At 45.4% G+C, this 22,311-nt stretch overlaps 1 protein-coding gene across 3 annotated transcripts in view; it reads right to left on the minus strand.

Annotated features, from left to right (window-relative positions):
- LOC149441553 (GRB2-related adapter protein 2-like) overlaps nucleotides 1–22,311 on the minus strand; it is a 611,356-nt gene that overhangs the window by 245,874 nt on the left and 343,171 nt on the right. For all 3 annotated transcript variants that reach the window (XM_089657207.1, XM_089657205.1, XM_089657206.1), the window contains one exon: nucleotides 21,757–21,848. In XM_089657207.1, the coding sequence (XP_089513333.1) occupies nucleotides 21,757–21,848 (92 nt within the window). The remainder of the gene's footprint in view (nucleotides 1–21,756; nucleotides 21,849–22,311) is intronic.

The raw sequence follows: 22,311 nt of genomic DNA on the forward strand, positions 1-22,311 counted from the left end.
AACCATCAGACAGAGGGATGACTTTTGGCTGTCCACCTTGTTGGACCCTCGCTACCGTTCAAAAATGGTGGCCTTTTTCACACCTGCTGAGAGGGAGGCCAAAATAACGTACTATAAAAACCACCTATGTAGTCAGCTGGTCTCTGCCTGTCTGCGCCAACGTCCATCCTCAGACACTGTGGGCCCTGTGCGCTCGCGTTCCGCTGCCATGGCAGCAGGGGAGGGGTGGGGTGGTAGGAGCAGTGGCAGCTCCACCAGCAGCGGCTGCCTCAGTCTGCAGTCGATGATGAGTAGCTTTCTTCACCAGCGCAGTGAGGAAACTACTAACCAGCCGCAGCAGCAGCAGCAGCAGCAGCATCAGGTGGACCTGGAGCAGGACCTCAAACAACAGGCTTAGGCCTACTTGGACAGCACCCTGCCAACCGAGGTAGACAATCCCCTTGACTACTGGGCAACGAAACTTGACCTTTGGCCCCAACTAGCTGAATTTGCCCTTGAAAGGCTGTCATGCCCGGCCAGTAGCGTGGCATCGGAGCGCGTGTTTAGTGCGGCAGGAGGTATTGCAACTCCGCGGAGGACACGACTGTCCACCCAAAGTGTGGAGAGACTGACGTTTGTGAAAATGAATCAGGCGTGGATTAGTCTGGATTTCAAACCACCAGTTCCTGACACAACTGACTAAATCCGCCATGAATCATGCCCCAAACATGTGCCACTTTCAGGTCTCCTCACACTGCTGGTGTGTTCCATTTTTTGTCATAGGGTGCTGGCAGATTACGGGCCTCCCATAGCTGCTGCCAGGCCCCTAATCTGCCATGGGCCCCTATACCGCCTCCTCATGCTGCTGCCAAGTCTAGAGTCTCTCATGGGTCCCTGTACGGCCTCCCATTGCTGCTGTCTCCATCGCCACACTCTGCCATGTGCCACTTTCAGGTCTCACACACTGCTGGTGTGTAGAATTTTTTGACATAGGGTGCTGGCAGATTACGGGCCTCCCATAGCTGCTGCCAGGCCCCTAATCTGCCATAGGCCCCTATATACCGCCTCCTCATGCTGCTGCCAGGTCCAGAGTCTGTCATGGGTCCCTGTACGGCCTCCCATTGCTGCTGTCTCCATCGCCACACTCTGCCATGTGCCACTTTCAGGTCTCCTCACACTGCTGGTGGGTTCCATTTTTTGTCATAGGGTGCTGGCAGATTACGGGCCTCCCATAGCTGCTGCCAGGCCCCTAATCTGCCATGGGCCCCTGTTGTCGCTTGTTGGCATATTCCGCTCGTTCAGATGCTCCTTCTCCTGCTACTCCTCTTCACGGATTCCGTCAGCAGTCTTTCTTGGAATCCGTTTCCAAGAGACAACAGCTTGCGAGCACGCACCAGACGGTGCAGAAACTGAACGTCCTCCTGTCCAAGTTGCTGCTGCCAGGCTCGTAATCTGTCATGCGCCCCTGTACCGCCTCCTCATGCTGCTGCCAGGTCCAGAGTGTGTCATGGGCCCCCGTACCGACTCCAAATGCTGCTGCCAGGCCCGTAATCTGTCATGGGCCCCTGTACCGCCTCCCCATGCTGCTGCCACGTCCAGATTGTGTCATGGGTCCCTGTACGGCCTCCCATTGCTGCTGCCAGGCCTGTAATCTGCCATGGGCCCCCGTACCGATTCCTCATGCTGCTGCCAGGCCCGTAATCTGCCATGGGCCCCTGTACCGCCTCCTCATGCTGCTGCCAGGTCCAGAGTGTGTCATGGGTCCCTGTACGGCCTCCCATTGCTGCTGTCTCTATCGCCACACTCTGCCATGTGCCACTTTCAGGTCTCCTGACAATGCTGGTGGTTTCCATTTTTGTCATAGGGTGCTGTATGGCCTCCCATTGCTGCTGCCTCCACCGCCACACTGTGGCTCCACACTCTGGTTTTGGCCCCGTGACTGGCCAAATGAGTGAAGTGTGCGGTGATTCTAAGATCGACGGCACTCATCTGCATGTCATACTGCCTGACAGTATTATTTCTCTTCCCCAGCAGACTCCAAGGGCATTTAAATTAAAGGTACAGTGTTCAGCACTAATATTAAGTCTCTCTGAAGCCTAGAAACACCCTTTTTTAAGTTAAATTCACAGCGAATATATTCGACTCGAATCGAAATTTTTCTACGAATTCGCCGAATCAGTCGAATCGAATTTTTGAATACTTCGCTCATCTCTACCCATAATATTACTAATGAGTAGACAGACTTATTACTGCCTCCAGAATCGTATGAGGAGGAGAAAAAGATGAAAAAACCCCCAAAAAAGTAAAGAAAAAAATTCCTCCCCACCCCAAACAAAACAAAAATATCAACCCCCCCACCCACTAAGACGTAGCACCCCCTCACCCCGCCCCCCCTCAAAATCTGAACAATGGTGACTAATTTTCCCAAGGAACCACTGAGAAGCCACCACATATAAAAAAAAAAAAATAAAAAAATAAAAAAACCTTATGAGACCACCAATTGAAATATGAGCTTCAAGATGTCTTTTTCAGAGATTTCATCTTCCTGGAATTTGGAGCAGTCCATAATGGAGAAAGTGACGAGGGCCAGGAAGCAGATCCCGCTGAGGGATGAGATGAGGGACTACGGGAAATAATGCCCAGTTGATGCAAGAGTCCTTCACCTTCCTGAAACGTAGAGAACCCGTAAGGCTTGCCGATAAAGTTGAATTGTAAGCGAAAGGGGTAGGCCCATCGATAACGGATATCCCGCTTGTCACGTACCTGATAGGAGACTGAATTGACGAGGTCGGCCTCACTTGTGTCACTAGCCCTGACCCCGCAGAGGTTGGAACAGAGGGAGTCTAGGGACCAAGGGGACAAGAGCGCCAGTGGTTGTTGCTTGCGGCTCTTGCAGATGATGACCTTGGTAGGCAGAGTATCCTCTGATTTGGGTACCATAGTAGCAGGCAGAGCAGGTTCTTGGTAATGCCCAATGTGTAGCACAGCAATGTAGGTAGCCAGGACACAGGACAGGAGCAGGGTCATAGGATAGCCAGGGTCATCGACAGTTGGGCAGCGCGGTACAGAATCAGTAGGAAAAGCCAAAGTCAGGAGCAGAGCCGAAGTCAGGAACCAGGAGCAGGAGAGTAATCTGAGTCGGGTCAGGAACAATCCGGGTCAGCAACAAAGGAATCGTACAAGAGTAAGCATGGCACAGGGGGGAGCTGAAGACCAATCAGCACTGAACCAGAGCAGAGACCCTCTTTAAATAGCCCGTCTGGTGCCAATCTTCGCCGTGTGTGTGCACGTGTGCGTGCATGTGCGCATAACTGGCAGATCTTCTGCGGAATCTCTTTAGCGCATGCGCGTTCCCGATCGCGATTCTCTTTGCCGGAAATCCCTTACACCACTGCACTAGATGGGAAAGTAGTGCTTTTAGAGACCGCCACTTCTGGATAGTGGTCAGAGAGACATCTGCAAATATTTGTATTTTATGTCCCGCAAGTTCCAGCTCCGGGGTCTCCCTGCTATACTTCATGACCGCTTCCTTGACCTGGAAAAAATGTGGCTTAAGAATGACATCCGTGGGTGGTCCTCCCTGTCTGGGGGGGATCAACGCTCTATGTATACGATCAATTTCCGTGTGGAGATCATCAATATCATGCATAGCAGTTCGCAAAGGGGATTGGGTGCAGTATTGAGCTCTTTAACTGACTCAGGGGTTTTCCAGATTATCAATTTTAGAGTAAGCTTCCTCAACTGGTCTTGTAGGTCGGTAATCATATTCAAATTTTGGGATACACAGTGGACCGTCGCATCAACTTTAGATTCGATACTGTCCAGGCGTTGGACTAAATCCTGAAAATCTTGCTTAAGATCAGCCGCCAATTTAGTAGCAGCTCTGTCTAATTCGCGTTGCAGTAAATCAGCAAAATGAGCGATCAAAGTCGCGTCTCCTGAATATTGTGGAGGAGCCGGGGGAAGAGCTGGCAAATGATTAGGGCTATCAGAGTCCGGTTCCAGGCCACTGCTCTGACTGAAGAATATGGCTGCCATCTCGTTATCCAATGGGGAGGAGTCAGGGGAATCATGGCCTAGTGAGCAGGCCGAAGCCTGGGACTCAGGTAGCGCAGGGCTGGAAGGTGATTGGGGGGGCTGTGGAGGTTCACTCACCCCAGTGGATGAGGTCTCCGCTGTCAAGTCCCGATCCATGGAGGAGACAGAGCCCATCTTCGCCCTCTGAGGGAGGCACTGGCTCTGTGGAGGCAGAGGAGGCAGCAGGGGCCGTGGGTGCCGAGCCTGGCGCCATCTTGGATTCCCTGCTCACTGAAGGGATCAAGTGCTGGGAGCCGCTGCGGCTCCTTCCTGCCATCCATCCTGGAATGATGGAGGTTCCCCCTGGGGTCCTGTCAAGACCCAGAGCAGGTCCTGGGATCAGAGGGGGCTCGGTGCCATTATACGGGTGAGTATGGTGCCGGGGCTGTGCGGAGCTACGGCCGGAGCATGTACGCCCACGCATGCACACTCTAAATACTAATTTTTAACTCCTCTTGTCTTGTCTGTTCATCAGATATCAGCCCATTCTGCATTTCTTAGGAAGTGGAGTTCTTGTTGAATTGGTCACTACTTGTTTCTCTGAGAGTGCCTGTGAGAACGACCCGCATATGCGTACCTGTCCCTTTCTAATTTTGAATTCTTTCGAAAATAATTTCCCCATTCAGGTGTTCAATCAACTGACAGATTTCCTTTTCTTTTTGTATGAACCCTGTGAATAAAATGGTGGGTGCTACAATTTTTTATGTCACATAATACTCACGCAGCGATTTTTCAAAAGCAAATTTAATAAAAAAATACACTTTCTTTTACTTTTAATGCACAAAAACACTATATATTGGCCAATTATTTGGTAAGATATAAAAGATGATGGTATGCCGAGTAAATAGACAGTAAACATGACATGATTTAAAACTGTGCATGGCCCGTGCAATGGCGACAAACTGCATACGTTTTTAATATCCATAGGCAACGTTTTAAAAGCCTTTACAAGGTACCATTTTAGATTTACAGAGGAGGTCTAGTGTTAGAATTACTTCCCTTGATCTGATGTTCATCGTCATACCTCACATGCATGGTGCAACTGCTGTTTCCATACTAGCACAGGGTCAACGCTCACAAACGCAGGTGCGTGTGCACGCGCCGGGGGGGTGGCGAGGGTACTTTTTTTTTTAAGTTATTTTGATTTTTTTTTACTATTTTTACACTGTCTTTTTCATTTTTTTAAATCACTTTTAATGCTATCACAGGGAATGCAAATATCCCCTATAACTTAAATGGGCATTGCCATATATTCTTTTTTGAGAAATCTGGGTTCTATCAGACTCTAGATATCTCCTCTGTCCTTACATTATCTAATCAAACCAAGATCGGTGTGATCAGATGATTTCCCAATTTACAAATGGCGCTCTTTATATTCTGCAAAACTGAAGTGATGAAATGCTCGTAGCTTCTGATTTCTTAGGCTATAGAGATGATTGGCAGCATTCTGGTCTCCAATCAGCTCTATGGTTAGCTGGCAGAAACAACGGCTGCATTCTCAGGTTCCCCCAATGAAACAGGACTGCACGAGAAGGCCGTGGAAGGCAGCGGGGGAGGGGGGTATTGTGTCCCACTGCTTGTAAAAACAATCCTACAGCTAAATAGCCACTAGGATTACTTTTACATGAAAGCCGATCGCCAGCTGAAAAAAATGATACCAGGGTGATGCCTGCAGCTGTAGGCATCATCCTGGTATAACCATTCAAAGTCCAGTGATGTACCAGTACGTCGCTGGTCCTTGTTGGGTATATATGCTATGTTCTTTTTTTTTTTTTTGTATGCAGCCTGTGGACTAAATGAAAAAAAGAGAAGAAATCTCTGCCAAAAAAAAAAGTGTAGTATGCCCACCATTAAAATATACCGCCCTGCATCCATCCACTTCTAATGGTGGGCACACATTAGGTCACATGGTGCCACATGCGCCAGTTCCAAGACTGTACAAATGTCTAAATAGTGGCACACTTGAATAAAAATTGTTCACGTATAAATGGTACTCCTTATGGAAAAAACAAAACACCAAGTCCCAAACTATCTTGCCACTACTCCCCATGTAGTCTGGGCATCTGGGGGGCTCCACATGACTATCTTTTCCCTCGTAAATCCGAAACTTATAAGTTTAGCCTGTTGTCCTCTCACATGTCTTCTACATCTTGACCCCATATCTGGCACGCTTGCTGGGGAGAAATTGTTTGAATGCAAGGTGGCCAGAAAAATTAATGATGGACTCATCAACACAGATTTTTTGCTGGGGAGTAAGACATCTGCAAATTTTTGGTTATGGTGACTTGCGAGGGGCTGCGTTTTGTGGAGCCGGTCAAATTTAGGGTCACCTCGAGGACGACAAAGTGTATTGTCGTTGAAATGCATAAAACACAATATACTCTCATATCTATGCCTGGCCATGTCAGCAGAGAACATGGGCATATGATGAATCGGGTCTGTGGACCAATACAACCTCAATTCATTTTTTTTAGTAATGCCCATGTTGAGGGTTAGGTCCAAAAAAAAATATAAATTCGGAAACCGTAATGAGTTTCCATGCGAATGGAATGGCAAGGTTTGAATGTGGGTTGGCAGTGATAAATTGTTATGCATATAAAATGCTTTGATCCACAATCAATGCATACAAATATTCCGTGAAAAACAGCTCCAAAAAATCAATGGGAGGAGTTAAATTTGCTATTTCTACCTGAATTCCGGGTTGGGCAGTGAATGGGGAAAATACAGGTGCTGCAGAATTTGTGGGCTGCCAATCGGGATTTGTAAGCACCTCTGGAAGGATACTAGGGGCTCTACGTTCCTGTGTGCAAATTCTTGGTGGTTGCGGGACAATACTTGTGCTCGCCATCGCACCAGCTTGTACTGCACTTATGGGACTCGCCACGTCGCCAAGTCAAACTGCAGTGCTGGAATTATTATTATTATTATACAGGATTTATACAGCACCAACAGTTTGCTCAGCACTTTACAATATACTGTATCGGGAGACAACACAGCAACAATACAGTTCAATACAAGAGGGTTAGGAGGGCCTGATCCTGGGAGCTTACAATCTAAGAGGTATGTAAAAGACCAGACTGCTGGTGCTCGCCAGTTCACCTTAAGGTAGCGCGGCACTAGTACTGGCACTCTGCACTAGTACTGGCACGCTGCATATGAGAGTCAGCAAAATTTACCGGCAAGTGCTAACAGAGATCAGGCTTGATTCTGCCAACACTGCAGTTTGTGTGCAGTGTATCAAGTGACACTGAACTTGCTGGGGGAGAGGGGGGGTTAGCATAGGGGCTAAATGCAGGTGCTGGCAGGTGCCAGGGCTGATACCGCTAACGTTGCGTTTTTGGGGACGCTATACTAATGTGAACTCTGGTATAGAGCTGATCTGATGAAAGATATTGATCCGTTCAGACATTATACTAGCAATGGAGGTTTATTGTGTATGAGCGCGTTCCTGGCAATCAAGGGGTTAAATGAGATTACTGGTGTACTGATGGGCAATCTGACGCCATCTGGGAGGGGAGTGAAAACCACAGAGTGTGAATCACGTATTATTATTATTATACAGTATTTATAAAGCGCCAATAGTTCGCTCAGCGCTGTACATTACAAAGGGGGACAGAACATGTGACAGAACAACAACAATACAATGCAAACCATGAGGGGATCGAGGGCCCTGCTCTTTCGAGCTTACAGTCTAGGAGGGAGAGGATGGTGGCACAGGAGGAGATAGCTGTGAGGGATGGGGTGGTAGTAAGAGTGGAGGAGGTTGGGAAGTTAGCAGGGGGTGATGTAGGCTTCCCTGAAGAGGTGGGTTTTCAGGGTGCGCCTAAAGGAGTGGAGAGTAGGTGATAATCTGATGGGTTGGGGCAGGGAGTTCCAGAGGATGGGTGACACCCTGGAGAAGTCTAGAGAAGGAGGTCTTGTGAGGAGCGGAGTGTGCATGCTGGGTGGTACTTGGATATTAGGTCAGTGATGTAGTTCGGGGCAGTATGGTGGACGGCTTTGTACGTCAGTGTTAGGATTTTGAATTTTATCCGTTGCGCAATCGGAAGCCAGTGGAGGGATTGGCAGAGGGGGGTGGCGGAAACGGAGCGGTTGGAAAGGTGAATGAGTCTGGCAGCCGTATTCAGGATCGACTAAAGCGGGGATAGCCAGTGGCGAGGCAGGCCAGTAAGGAGGGAGTTTCAGTAATCGAGTCGTGATATGATGAGGGAGTGGATGAGCTGTTTAGTGGTTTCTGGGGTTAGGAACGTGCGGATTTTGGCAATGTTGCAGAGGTGGAGTCTGCACGAGCTTGTTAAAGATTGGACTTGGGGCTGGAAGGATAGGTTGGAGTCCAGAATGACACCAAGTACTCTGGCCTGCGGGGTGGGTTTGCTGGTGGCGTTGTTGGATGTGATGGAGAAGTCAATGGGGGGGTGGTGTCCGGGCTGGGGGGAAGACAAGAAACTCGGTTTTGGAGAGGTTCAGTTTAAGGAAGTGGAGCGACATCCAGTCTGATATGTCGCTCAGTAGGTGTGTGATTCGGGCGGAGACTGAGGTGGTGAGGTGGGGGGTTGAGAGATAGATTTGTGTGTCGTCGGCATATAGGTGGTAGTTGAAGCCGTGAGAGTGTATGAGTTGGCCAAGGGAGGAGGTGTAGATGGAGAAGAGAAGGGGCCCGAGGACGGAGCCTTGAGGGACCCCAATAGAGAGGGGGAGTGAGGGGGAGGTGGTAGCATTATAGGTAATGCTGAAAGAGCGTTGTGACAGGTAGGATGAGAGCCAGGAGAGAGCAGAATCTCTGAGGCCAAGGGAGTGTAGTTTTTTGAGGAGGAGGGGTGGTCGACTGTGTCGAAGGCCGCAGAGAGGTCAAGGAGTAGGAGCACTGAATAGTGGGCATTAACTTTGGCAGTTAGCAGGTCGTTGGAGAGTTTAAGTAAGGCAGTTTCGGTGGAGTGTAGGGGATGGAAGCCAGACTGTAGGGGATCGAGGTGGCTGTTGTCGTTGAGGTGAGAGCTTAGGCGGGTGTAGACTAGGCGCTCGAGGAGTTTGGATGTAATTGGGAGCAGGGAGATGGGTCTGAGATTGTTAGGGTCATTGGGGTCCAGGGAAGGTTTCTTAAGTATGGGGGTGATGTGTGCATGTTTCAGAGGGGAGGAAAAAGTGCCGGAGGCGAGGGAGAGATTAAAGATGTGGGTGAGGGAGCGTAGGATGGAGGAGGAGGGAGGTCGTAGGAGTTGTGAGGGGATAGGGTCGAAGGGGCAGGTGGTGAGGCGGGCATCAGAGAGGATCTTGGAGACTTCCTCGATGGTAGTAAGGTCAAAGGTGCGGAGTGCTGGGGGGGCTTCAGTATGGGGAATGTAGGGTGGGGTGGAAGTGGAGGTCAGAGCAGTGGTGGGGCCATGGGAGAGGGGTGATGAGGGGGTAGCTGAGTGAGGGGGAACGGGGTTGGAGGGAGTTTGAGCAGCGACGAAGTCCCTGCGGGTTATGTCGAGGGAGAGGGGGGATGAGGGGGTAGCTGTGTGAGAGGGAACGGGTTGAGAGGGCGTGTGAGTAGCGGCTATCTCCTTGCAAATTGTGTCAATCTTGTTTTTGAAGTGATTGGCAATCTCAAGGGCGGTGAGTGAGGTGCTGGGTGGAGGTGGGGGTAGCGAGAGTAGAGAGTTGAAGGTGGAGAAGAGTCGGCGAAGATTGGAGGAGAGGGCCTTGATGAGGGTCAGGAAGTAGGCTTGTTTGGCTGTGTGGAGGGAGGAGGTGTAGGTGTGGAAGGCAGATTTGTAGCTTGATGGCTTGTTGGGATTTGGTTTTGCGCCATAGTAACTCCAGGGCACGACTGTGTCGTTTGAGGGTTTTGGTGTGATCAGTCTGCCAGGGCTGGAGCGGTCGGGTTCGGATGTTGCGTGTGGTTAAAGGCACTAGTGAGTCAAGGGCTGTTGACAGAGTGTTGTAGGCAGTCATAGCCAAGTCGGGGCAGGACAGGGGGAGGATACTGTCGTGGAGTTGATCAGCTGCAGAGCGGAGGGGGGCAGGGTTGAGGTTGCGGAGGTTACGGCTGGTAGTAGTGTGACATTTGGAGGGGTAGGCGTTGGAGGATGAGGAGATAGAGAAGGTAATCAGGTTGTGGTCAGAGAGAGGGAAGGGGGTGTTAGTGAGGTTGTGGGGAGCGCAGCGGTTGGAGAAGACAAGATCAAGGAAATAACCGTAGGAGTGGGTGGTGGATGGTATGCACTGTGCAAGTGCAAAGGAGGAGGTTAAGTGGAGGAGATGGGATGTGGCTGGGTTGTCGAGGTTGACAGGGATGTTGAAATCCCCAAGGATGATGGTGGGTAGCTCAGAAGAGAGGAAGAAGGGTAGCCAGGAAGAAAAGTCATCCAGGAAGCGGGATATGGATCCAGGAGGCCGGTATATCACAGCAATCTTCAGGGGGGCGCAGTGGGCCTCGAAGGAGGAGAAGGATAGAGAGGGGGGTTTGGGAGGACTCAGAAGGTGCTCTGCGGTGACAAGAGCAGACCAACCCCACCACCTTTATGACCGTTGGGCCTGGGTGAGTGGGTCCAGGTGAGACCTCCGTAGGAGAGTGCAGCAGGGGAGGTAGAGTCAGTGGCCTGGATCCAGGTTTCCATAATCGCTAGGAGGTTGAGGGAGCAGGAAACAAAGAGGTTGTGGATGGCGGTATGCTTGTTGCACACACCGATTAGGCGTTCAGGAGTGCACATGAAAATGGGGGGGAGATTTTAGGGAGCAGGGGGACAGATACTAAGTTGTGAGGGTTGTGGCAGGACGTGGAGGTGGGAGGGTGTTGTGTGGGTGAGGGAGGTGGTGGAGGGCCAGGATTCGGGGAGATGTCCCCTGCGGTTAGGAGGAGGAGAAGGGTGAGAAAGGCGGCATGGGAGCGGGATGTGCAGGAGCATGAGAAACTACTAGTGGAGGTGTTCGGGTCAGTGGGAGAGTGGAGTAATAGGAGGAGGTGGTGGGTGCCGTAGAGGGGTGAAGGAAGCAGTGAGGACACAATATACAATTGTTTGGGAGGAGCAAAAGGATATAGTGAATGGATTTTGGGAATGGAGGAGAGGAAAATGAGAAGGAGGAGCGGAAGAGGTATTTGGCGAGGTGCCCGGGAGGGCGGATAGGAGTGGTGGTAGGCTTGGTTGTTGATAGTCCAGCGGGCAGAGGCGTATCTCGTCAATTTGTCTTCTGGTGGCTGGAGTTTAGGGCAGAAGGGGATCAGGTGTGGATGGATGGTTTCCAGGGGTGCTTGAGTGGTGAAAGTCTGGGGTGCAGAGGGGTCTCTCGGTGTGGTGGCTTTCAACAAGGGTTCAAGTCTTTAGGTCAAGTTGAGCCGGGGGTTAGTATGACTGGAGGTGCTGAAGGCCCAGTGTCTGGAGGTGGAGTGGGCTAGGTGTTGGCAGGTGCAGTAGGGCCCAGCATCAGTGGGTGTTGTGGGCCAGTGCATGTGGATGCTGCGGGCTAGCGACTGAGGGTGCTAAGGGGCCTGGCGTCAGTGGGTGCAGGAGGCTGCGCGGCAGGCTCGCCACTGCCGGATTGGACGGGGCTCGGGGCTGTGCGGTGGCAGGGGCACAGCTGTGTGATACACAGTGAGGAGCAGGGAAGCAGATCTGGTAGTGGTCAGCAGTCCTGGTGTTTGGGTCAGCGGGAGGTGATGAGAGCAGTAGTAGGGAGATGATGAAGGGGAGATGTACAAGTTTTGGGGTGAAGCAGAGGGGTAAAGAAATGAGATTTGGGAACAGAGGATAGTAATATGGAAAGGAGAAGAGGGGACATATTATAAAGGTACACGGAGTGGGACTCAGGCATGTAAGAGATGTTGCCCAGGGTGTTTGCTTGCAGTCTGTACAGCATGCAGTAGAGTTTCTTGCTGTTGTTGTGTCTTCCTGCTTTAGTTCAACTGCTGTGTTTAACTGCTTCTTTGCACTCCATCAACGCAGCACTCACTCAATGCAGCACCCCCATCAGAGACTGTGCCCCCCATCAGAATATATATGTGATTTTGCGCACCTGTGCCGCTCTGTAGCAGTATTTCTGCTATAGGGCGGTCAGGAAGCAGTTATATAAGCAGTTTGTGTTATGGCGCTGTGTCATTTTAACTGAAAATTGCACGCTCATGCAACGCTGCACCAAAATGCAATTTACATCCTTTTTTCCCCATGAATTGGGCTTTCTTTCGGTGGTATTTGATCGCCTGTGCTGTTTTTTTGCGCTATAAATAAAAAAGTCCTACAATTTTGAGAAAAAATACAATATTTTGGACTTTTTGCTATAAAACATGTCCAATAAAAAAAATATTAAATCAAATCATAAATTTAGGCCAAAATGTATTCGGCGACATCTCTGTGGTAAAAAAAATCCCAATACGTGTAAATTAATTGGTTTATGTGAAAGTTATAGCGTTTACAAATAGATACTGGATTTTTTTTTTTTTAATAATAGTGGCGATCAGCGACTTATGGCGGCAATCAGCAACTTATGGCAGCGATCAGCAACTTATGGCGGGACTGCAACGGACATTCTGACACTGAGGGGGAACTGACTTGGGGTCACTGATCACTCAGTGCAAAAAAAAAAAACTACTGACACTGTACTAATGGCACTGGGGAGGAAGGGGTTAACATTTGGAGGCAATCAAAGGGTTAACTGTGTGAAGGGAGTGTTTTACTAGGGGGCAGGGGTGTGTACCTCTCTGTTGCACACTGTTTCGGAAGGCTGAGCTCAGCAATCCCGGAACAGTGTGCTGTAAACTGACAGGGAGGAGAGCTTCATTGAAAACAATGCAGCCTTCCTCCCAGTCAGTGTTTGCCGGCAATCGCCGGGCTCCGGCGGGTAATCACCAGCCGGGACCCGGTGATTGACACCAGATGCCGCAGGTAGGGTGGTCGTGTGCCTCACGTGCACCCCCTACCCTGGAATGCAGGATCACGTTTATATACTTTTTGTAGCAGTATATGTACTACGGGCGGTCCCCTAGTGGTAAAGCCTGAATAAGAGGCTGGCTAACGCCCTTTCCTGTGTACTATAAATGAAGGTTGAAGTGGGAAGGAGAAGACAAAAATTGTGTTATTTTATTGAATGTATATTTCTCCAAATTGTAGATTTGATGTCCAGATCCTTCAGCCTGAATAGGAGCTTACAGGGGTTCTAGTCCACATTATTTATATCTATAAGGGTTTATTCCCCTGAATTATACTGTATTGTTGTATAATTCACAGGTTTTCTGTCTTTGAGAGTGCCAGCCTTTTCTATTTGTATATTTTGGCCACAGTATTTTTAGCATTATGTGTTTACCTCTTTTTGTCTTTATTTTTCAATAAATTGCTGACTATAATATATATGTATTTTTTTTTTAACGTGGATTGTTGATGAGTGGATATAGACATAGTTGATGTATATAATAGTTTTGGGGAATTTGGAGTCTAAACCAGGGTTTTATTTTTTTGTATCTTACAAAGTGGAAAACTTCTACAATTTCTCCCTGTTGCTGACTGGCAGGGGTTTCTTACTTAGTACTTGTGATAAGCCGAACATACCCGGGTTTGGTTTAGTGATTGGGGGAGGCCATTTTCACGCAGCCTAAAGGGCAACATTAAAAATATATAATTAATTTAAATAACACGCTTGGAGGATACCATAAAGCTGTACATGGAATTACATTCCAATGCAATTCTCTGCAACAGTGTCAGCAATATCATATTCTAGCATCACATAATTGATCACGTTTAATCATTCACTTTACTATTGTATAATTGCTTGACTTCTAAACAATAGCAGTAACCGAATGTGATTGTTTTACACCCAAAATAAATATGTTATGCTGAACAAGAAAAAAAAATCACAGTGTCATGTTTCAGAGGCAAAAGCTAACATTTTCACACAGTAGCTGGACAGCATACAAGCAGTTTGATTGGGGTCCAAGGCAGCAATTTTATCTAAATAAAAGCGGTATAAAATAGTATATTTCAAACAATTGGAATTGATGTCATTTAAGCAAGCATTTGTCAGAGGAAGCGATGAAGCGTATTTTATTTGGATAAAAATATTTAAGTTTATTATGTCACAGTCAAGAGTCAGAAATATTGCATGGTCCCACAGCAGACCATCTAAATGTTTTTACTAGGCTTCAATACAAGACAGAGATACTAGGCAGGTTTGATCCTCCTAAAATTTAAATTGAAGTGTGCTTTTTCAGAGCTACTAACCAGAAAAACTGAGTTGACTATCTGAACAGTGTGTATTCCTTATTTTCTAAGATTCTATGTCAGAGACAGTTATGGTAGACCCTATCTGGCATAAACAAACCACAATGCCTTTTCTTCTGAGACCATAGATCTGAACAATTATATAAAATTGATGTAGAATTCTTGAAGCCTTTTGCTATTCCACTCTTCCAAAAGAGTGAGCAGATTATATGTAAAAAAAACAAACTTAGAGCTATGTTTGAAGTTTTAAGACTGAAAATGGAACAGTTTTAAAGGACACCTTTTAAGTCTTTTTTACATGAACTGCAATTTTTGGAAGAAGAGAGAGAAAACAGTTTGCACCATGAAATCTAAAATTTGTGTTTTCTTTTGAAGACTAAAGATTGAAAAAAATATAACAATTTTGTAAACAATTTCTGATGGATTGAACATGCAAATTGCATCTTGAAACCAAAAGATTGTTGCCTTTTTTGGACAATGCACAAAACCATATACCTTTACATCACAGCTTGTATGCCTTTTTTTGACAGGCCACAGTAACTGAGGGATTCAGGCGGCATAACACATCTGAATTTAAAATATTAGGGTTTTTTTGGAACACTGAAGATGGGAAAAGCATACAGGTTTGCTAATTTGAACAGTCCAAATTTTCTAAACAATTGATCAGGCATTTAGCATCTGTTATAAAAAAAACCCCAACTGTCTTTTTTAGACACTGATGATGGAAAAAGCATACACGTTTGCACCACAGCAAGAAAATGTGTTTGAACAGGAGAGATTGAACAGGCATTCAGCATTCATAAAATAAAAAATAATTGTGTTTATGGACATGGAGGATGGAAAAAGCATACAGCTTAGCAACACAACTGACAAGCCGGTGCAGAAAGTCAGCAATTTAGTAGGGTACTTTACACCAGGAAACTGTACATCAGTACCTTTGTTTTCGACACTGAAAAAGAAAACAGCATACATCTTTTCAAAACAACCTTGAAGTCTTCATTGTCAAGTCCACAATTTATGAGGGAAACAGTAATCAGATTACAATTTGCCCTAAAAAATGTAATTCCTATTTCATATATTGAAGAAAAACTTGATGCATATCTTTTTAAACCTTTTAAGACTGTCCACTATTTGTTTTTAGGTGCACACTGATAAAATACATTTTTTAGTAGCTTTACAATGAATCAAATCCTTTTTTAGAATAGGCAAACATAGAGGCAGACAGCTGGCTTATTTCAGCCAAAAATAATAATGTAGTTTTTAGGAGACACTATATAACTATTTCACAGAATTGATTGACATGCAAGCTTCATGGAGAATATTTAGGATGCGTGGAGATATTATATTTTAGCCAGCAATAGTCAGACAGACTTTGACCCAGAAATCATACAGATTTTCTGCATAGAACATATATAATAGCTCTCCTCAGAGGTAATTTGAAAGGAAGACAGCAGGTAAGGTCCATCCTTACATTAAACATTTTCAGAGGTAAAGAGTGGAACTGGGTGGCTGCCCAAACACCATAACCCAACAGAATTATTCTTGCAGAGGACAGGATGGAACATTCTTTAAGAAACATTAACTGTCACACAGCTGTGAAAGAAATGTGTTTTGGATGTTGGTGGTACCTAATCACCCTAACCCAGTGGTTCTTAACCTGGGTTCGATCGAACCCCAGGGGTTCGGTGAGTCAGTCTCGCGGGTTCGGCGGAGGTGAAGACCCACACCCGACTCATATGATTCGTGCAGTAAATATTCATTATTATGTTTTTGTGTGAAAATCATGTTTTAATGGTTTTGTTCTTTGTTCTTAACGGTTTTGTTCATTTTGTGCACCTATGTATAAATATATACCTAAATATATACCTATGTTTTGAATTTTAAAAATCATATTTTATTTTTCCAATTAAGAAGGGTTCGGTGAATGCGCATATGAAACTGGTGGGGTTCAGTACCTCCAACAAGGTTAAGAACCACTGCCCTAACCCAACAAAATATTCTAAGATAAGATAAGAGGATTGACAATAGCTTGGTGATGCCCAAACACTGTAACATGACAATTCTTAAATCCATACATTTTATTTTATTCCCCCTGTGACAAAGGAGAAAAATGTTTTTAAGAATTATCTGAACATAATTTAAAGTACTTTTTATGAGCCAGAATTTTTAGAAGTAAACTCAATAATTTGACAGAACAATTCTTGCACTTCACAGGATGGACCCTACTTTAACAAACATCCGTATCTGCAACTGTCACACAGCTAAAAAAAATTGGGCTTTGATTTGTGGTGGGGCCCAAACACCTTAACCCAACACAAATCTTCTTGCACCATCACAAAACAAGGTCAAAATTGGGTTTTAGGTGTTACCAAAACATTAACCTGACAGAAAAAGTCCTGCACAGCACAAGATGGACCTTGCTAAACATTAACCATATCATGTCACACAGCTGCAAAATAATTGGTTTTGGGGGTTGGTGGTTCCCAAACACTGCAACCCAACATAATTATTCCTGCACAGCACTAGATGGACTTATTTAAAAAAAACATCTGCTAAAAATATGGGGCACAGGATTAAAATTGCAGTTTCAAAAGGACAGCAGCTATAGCCCCAGAATTAGTCAGTAATGGTAACATGCTAGCAACAGTGGCTGGATATGGTAAAAGTGACAGGTAGAAGGATGTGGTTGGTTGTGCTCAGGGATACCAGAAAATGGTGGCAGTAAGTGATATATTTTGTGTGACCTGTGGTGGTGAAAAGAGAAGCTTGGGATGCAAACAAAATTGGAAGGTGGCAGGATCCCAGCAAAATATTATCAGCAGTATCTGCAGCAGGGGTCTAGTTGGTGCTTCTGATCCATGACTGGTTTATTTTCAGAAATGTCAGCCAGTCAGTCAATGGTGTTCATGGACAGACACACCCTTATCTGTTACAAAGCCTCCCTGCCCCTGTAGCACTGAATATGCCTTCAGAGAGAGCACATACTGGGCAAGCAATGGTCAATAGTCTATTCTTATGACTTGGTAGTCAAAGGGGTTTAAACATTTGCTCTACATCTGTTCTTGCCCCCAGAGAATTGGCCACCATATAATGAAGCTGCTGCTAAGAGGTGCTGACAGCCCTGAGTGCTGAAGACTTGTCAAGCACCTGGTGTTTGAGGCCAATGGAGAGAGGGCTTCCCTTGCCGCTAAGTTCCAGGTTGGTGGTGGTCCACCCAGGAGCACAGCTGATGCACTGAGATGAGGTCTGCAGACAGGTGGTGCCTGTGCGAGGTATCCAAGCCCTTCCCGGGAACAGAGGATTACTGGACAGCCGATTCAAAGCCAAGGTCTGGTACCGGGTGGGGATCAGAGCAGACGTAGTCAGATGGGATAGCCGAGGTCATACACTGAGTAGCAAGAGAGAATGTCCGTTAGCCAAGCTGAGGTCAGGTCAGGGTTTAAGCAAAGAAGACAGGTCCAGGAGCAAGCCGAGTCGGTAACAAGAAATCACAGGTCACAGTAGCACAGTAACAGGAAATCACAGCACAGGAACAAGGTACTGGGGAGCCAGAGCTCAACCAGCACCTAAGAGTAGTGCAGGGCTTCCTTATAAAGGCCGTTTGCTGCCAAATTTGAGCTGATGTGAACTTCTGCGGCCATGCAAGGTACTGGCAGGGGTGCCAGGTCTCCTAACACCTCTGCCAAGGACAGAGCCCTGACAAGACTATAAAAATATTTTAAAGTTATTACTCAAATTCGCCCATTGTCATGGAAATTTTGTATTGTTGGTTGAACTTTAAATGTGTCATATATGAGTGTTATTCATATGTCTCTCGTGTGGCTTAATTAAAGCTCTGAAGGCTGCAATTGGGCCATGCGCATGTACAATGTATGTATTACAGTACTCAGCTCTGTAATGGATGAGATAGCAGATCTGCGCTTATAGACCGGCGTGTATACCACTACGGCATTCGATGCGAATGCCGCCGGCGGTAGGCCGCGGGCCTGTATCCACATATCAGCAGCATAGTACCACATGGACTTCGTACCGCAAGGCGCCAAGCGGTGTGAACTCCGCGTGTAGGCTTATGTATATCTTACAACCCATTACCAACCTGAAACTGTATCTGGATGGATGTGTTTTAATAAAGATCGTATCAGGCCCATCCAGGTACAGACTGATGTTCCTAGGGAATGCTTGTACAAAGAATTTTTATACCAATAGGAGCTAGTAGGACAGGAAGTATGTTCTCCATAGATGGCTCATGGGGGGAAGGGGAGGAAGTCTGCTGACCTCAGAGGGCTCATGGCGGAAGACCAGTAATAGATAATAGGAAAGGCTATGCTCTAATCGGAATGTACATCCTGTGTATAGGCACTCCCCATGCATTGTTCTGTGGGAGGGGATTGACTTTATTCATGTGGGGGGGCGTGTGTCTGCTTGTAAATAAAAATCGGAGGCTGGAGTTGGACCTGCCTCTTTGTGCATTCGAACAGCAACCTGAGAGTGTCGTGTGATCATTCTTGGGTAAAGGAGCTCCAATTCCCCACATCTCAACAGAGCTAAAGCAGTTGGAGGGGCAGGAATCTTGGGGCTAAGCTGCAGTCGTGGTAAGCGAGATTCGCACAGCTTTATGGGGGATTTCTGCGCATCCAACTGCGAGTACTCACGGTAAGGAGAAATTCGTTAGAGTGAATTTCCAAGACACCATGTAAATGAGGCCTAACCTTCATGGATCATATTGTATTATAACTGCATTCTCTCCCTTTATTTTTAAAGTGCTATGCAAATTGCTGAACCTATATAAATCCTGTATTAGAAAAAATAATAATAATGTAAAGTTACCATTGTATTTCTACTATCACACCTGCTCAAGGGTTGAATCCAAATAAAGAATATGTGTATTAAAAATAAATTATACAGTGGGGATGGAAAGTTTGGGCACCCCAGCTAAGAATTTGTATTAATGTGCATAAAGAAGCCAAGGAAATTATCAAATTACAGATTAGACATTCTTATAATATGTCAACAAAAGTTAGATTTTATTTCCATCATTTACACTTTCAAAATAACAGAAAACAAAAAAATGGCATCTGCAAAAGTTTGGGCCCCCTGCAGAGTTAATATCTTGTACTGCCCCCTTTGGCAAGTATCACAGCTTGTAAACGCTTTTTGTAGCCAGCCAAGAGTCTTTCAATTCTTGTTTGAGGTATCTTTGCCCATTCTTCCTTACAAAAGTCTTCCAGTTCTTTGAGATTTCTGGGCTGTCTGTCACGCACTGCTCTTTTAAGGTCTATCCATAGATTTTCAATTATGTTGAGGTCAGGAGATTGTGAAGGCCATGGCAAAACCTTCAGTTTACGCCTCTTGATGTAATCCCCCGTGGATTTCGAGGTGTGTTTAGGATCATTATCCATTTGTAGAAGCCATCCTCTCTTTAACTTCAGCTTTTTCACAGATGGCATCAAGTTACCATCCAAAATCTGCTGAAATTTTATTGAATCCATTTTTCCTTCTACTCGTGAGATGTTCCCTGTGCCACTGGCTGCAACACAACCCCAAAGCATGATTGATCCAACCCCATGCTTAACAGTTGGACAGAGGTTCTTTTCATTAAATTCTGTGCCCCTTCTTCTCCAAACGTACCTTTGCTCATTCCGGCCAAAAAGTTCAATTTTAACCTCATCGGTCCACAGAACTTGTTTCCAAAATGCATCAGGCTTGTCTATATGTTCATTTGCAAAGTTCAAACGATGATTTTTGTGGTGAGGACGTAGAAGAGGTTTTCTTCCGATGACTCTTCCACGAAGACCATATTTGTACAAGTATCTCTTTATAGTGGAATAGTGTACCACAACTCCAGTGTCTTCCAGATCTTTCTGGAGGGATCATGCAGTCAAACGTGGGTTTTGAATTGTTTTTCTCACAATCCTGCGAGCTGTTCTGTCTGATATTTTTCTTGGTCTTCCAGATCTTGCTTTAACTTCCACTGTTCCTGATGACTGCCATTTCTTAATTACATTCCAAACAGAGGATATTGACATCTGAAAACGCTTTGCTATCTTCTTATAGCCTTCTCCAGCTTTGTGAGCGTCAACTATTTTCAGTTTCAGTTTTCTAGACAACTGTTTAGAAGAACCCATGGTGCTGATTGTTGGGGCAAGGTCAGATGAGTCTGGGCATTTAAAACCTTTGAGATTGACATCACCTGGTCTTCCCAGACGATGATTGAGAACAATCCATGACACTGGCAGGTCTCAGCTTGGGAAAGGGGGCAGTGCATGCTATAAATTCTGCAGGGTGCCCAAACTTTTGCAGGCGCCATTTTTTTTGTTTTCTGTTATTTTGAAAGTGTAAATGATGGAAATAAAATCTAACTTTTGTTGACATATTATAAGAATGTCTAATCTGTAATTTGATGCCTTTTGGAGATTTTTCCATCTTTCCTTGGCTTCTTTATGCACATTAATACAAATTTTTAGCTGGGGTGCCCAAACTTTCGATCCCCACTGTATATAGGGGAAATGGGTTAAATATTGAATTTAGCAAACTTTTTGTATAGCCACCTTAAAGCAGTAGTAAATGCTTTTATGCTAGCTTTACCTACAGGTAAAGCTTACCTGTAGGTAAAAAGAATAACTCCTAAAAGGTGCATCATTTAACAGATATTCCGGTGAGCAACATGTGGTGACGTCACCAGCGCATTCGCTCTAAAGGGACGACATATTCAAGGCATCCCTTCAGATATCTGTGCCATGCCCATTACTCCCTCTCGCATGTGCAGGACTAACATCATCGCGACTCAGCCATTCACATGGCTGGAGCCTGCAAACCCAGAAGGAAGACTGGGTGTAGATGGAAGCCGTGTCAGCAGTGACAGCACGCCCCTGGAGGGCTTCTTTTTAAGGCAAGTCTCTCATAATTTATGATATTACCTTGCAGGGAGAATTTTTTTTTTTGCATAGCGAATGTTTACTACCACTTTAAGTAAGACCATATGGGATGATTAGTAGAAAGGACTTCCTTGCTAGAAAGGATCTTTCTTATGATTAGAAGATGACCAGAAATGCAGTATTTCTTCTTTTTTATTGTTATTTTGCAATTCACCAATTAAAATTATTGGAAAAGAAGATGACCAAACCATGCAAATACCAGAGCTTTCTGTACATTGTAGTGTGTGAATAACACTATTTTCAACAAAATTATCATGTGGTGATCTTCGACACTTTTCACATTGTATATAGTGAACGCGAAAATGCCTGCTTCAGGAAATCATTAACATGATCAGTGTTTAAGCACATTGCCCATTAGTGATGCAAAGTGGGGGTCATTTTTTTTTTCGGTCTCGCAGTTGCTTTTTGATGATTATCCAAACTGCAAAATTACTTTTATCCATTAAAAAAATAAGCTCATAATCATTTTTTAGATCCAAAAATAGTTTACACTATACTTCTCTGGTATTCAAATGTTGATTACTGATGTATATGTCTAGGTGAATTTTTGGGAATACATTGTGGTGATTACTGACCTTGGAACATGCATTTCCACATAATTCTTAGGAACATATCCTTCATTGCCCCTAAGTTCTGCCTTAAACCAGTTATCGTCTGTACCAAGGATCTGTGGGAAAAAAAATAATTAGCCAAAATGTTTGTATTTGACATCCTATAGTATCGTAGTATATTTGCTTAACATCAGTACTGATAAAAATATGTGTTTGCAAAACATAGGATTAATTTTTCAAAGATGAAATTTCCCACCAACATTGTTCACGGCTTTGTAAATATCTGATAGCAGTTGGTCTTTTCTAAGAAACAGTGAACATTCTTAAGAAATTCCTGTCTGAGGAAAAAGTCTAATAAATGTGTTAACAATGTACAAAAAAATGTACACGTGATACCCCAGAGTTCACCTGTAAAAAAGGAGCCATTATCAGAAATAACGCCATTAAAAAAAAGAGTGCATGTGTATATGAACTTCAGAGGGATAGAGGGGAGCTCTTTCAGAGCTTACAATGTTTTCTAATATTCTATAAACCTCTTTACATGACAGGAATGTAATTTTGGCCTACAATCCTATGCTT

The sequence above is a fragment of the Staurois parvus genome, unplaced genomic scaffold, assembly GCF_062004578.1.
Source record: "Staurois parvus isolate SC_StPar_1 unplaced genomic scaffold, SC_StPar_1.0 ptg000977l, whole genome shotgun sequence".
In the NCBI taxonomy this organism is placed as follows: domain Eukaryota; kingdom Metazoa; phylum Chordata; class Amphibia; order Anura; family Ranidae; genus Staurois; species Staurois parvus.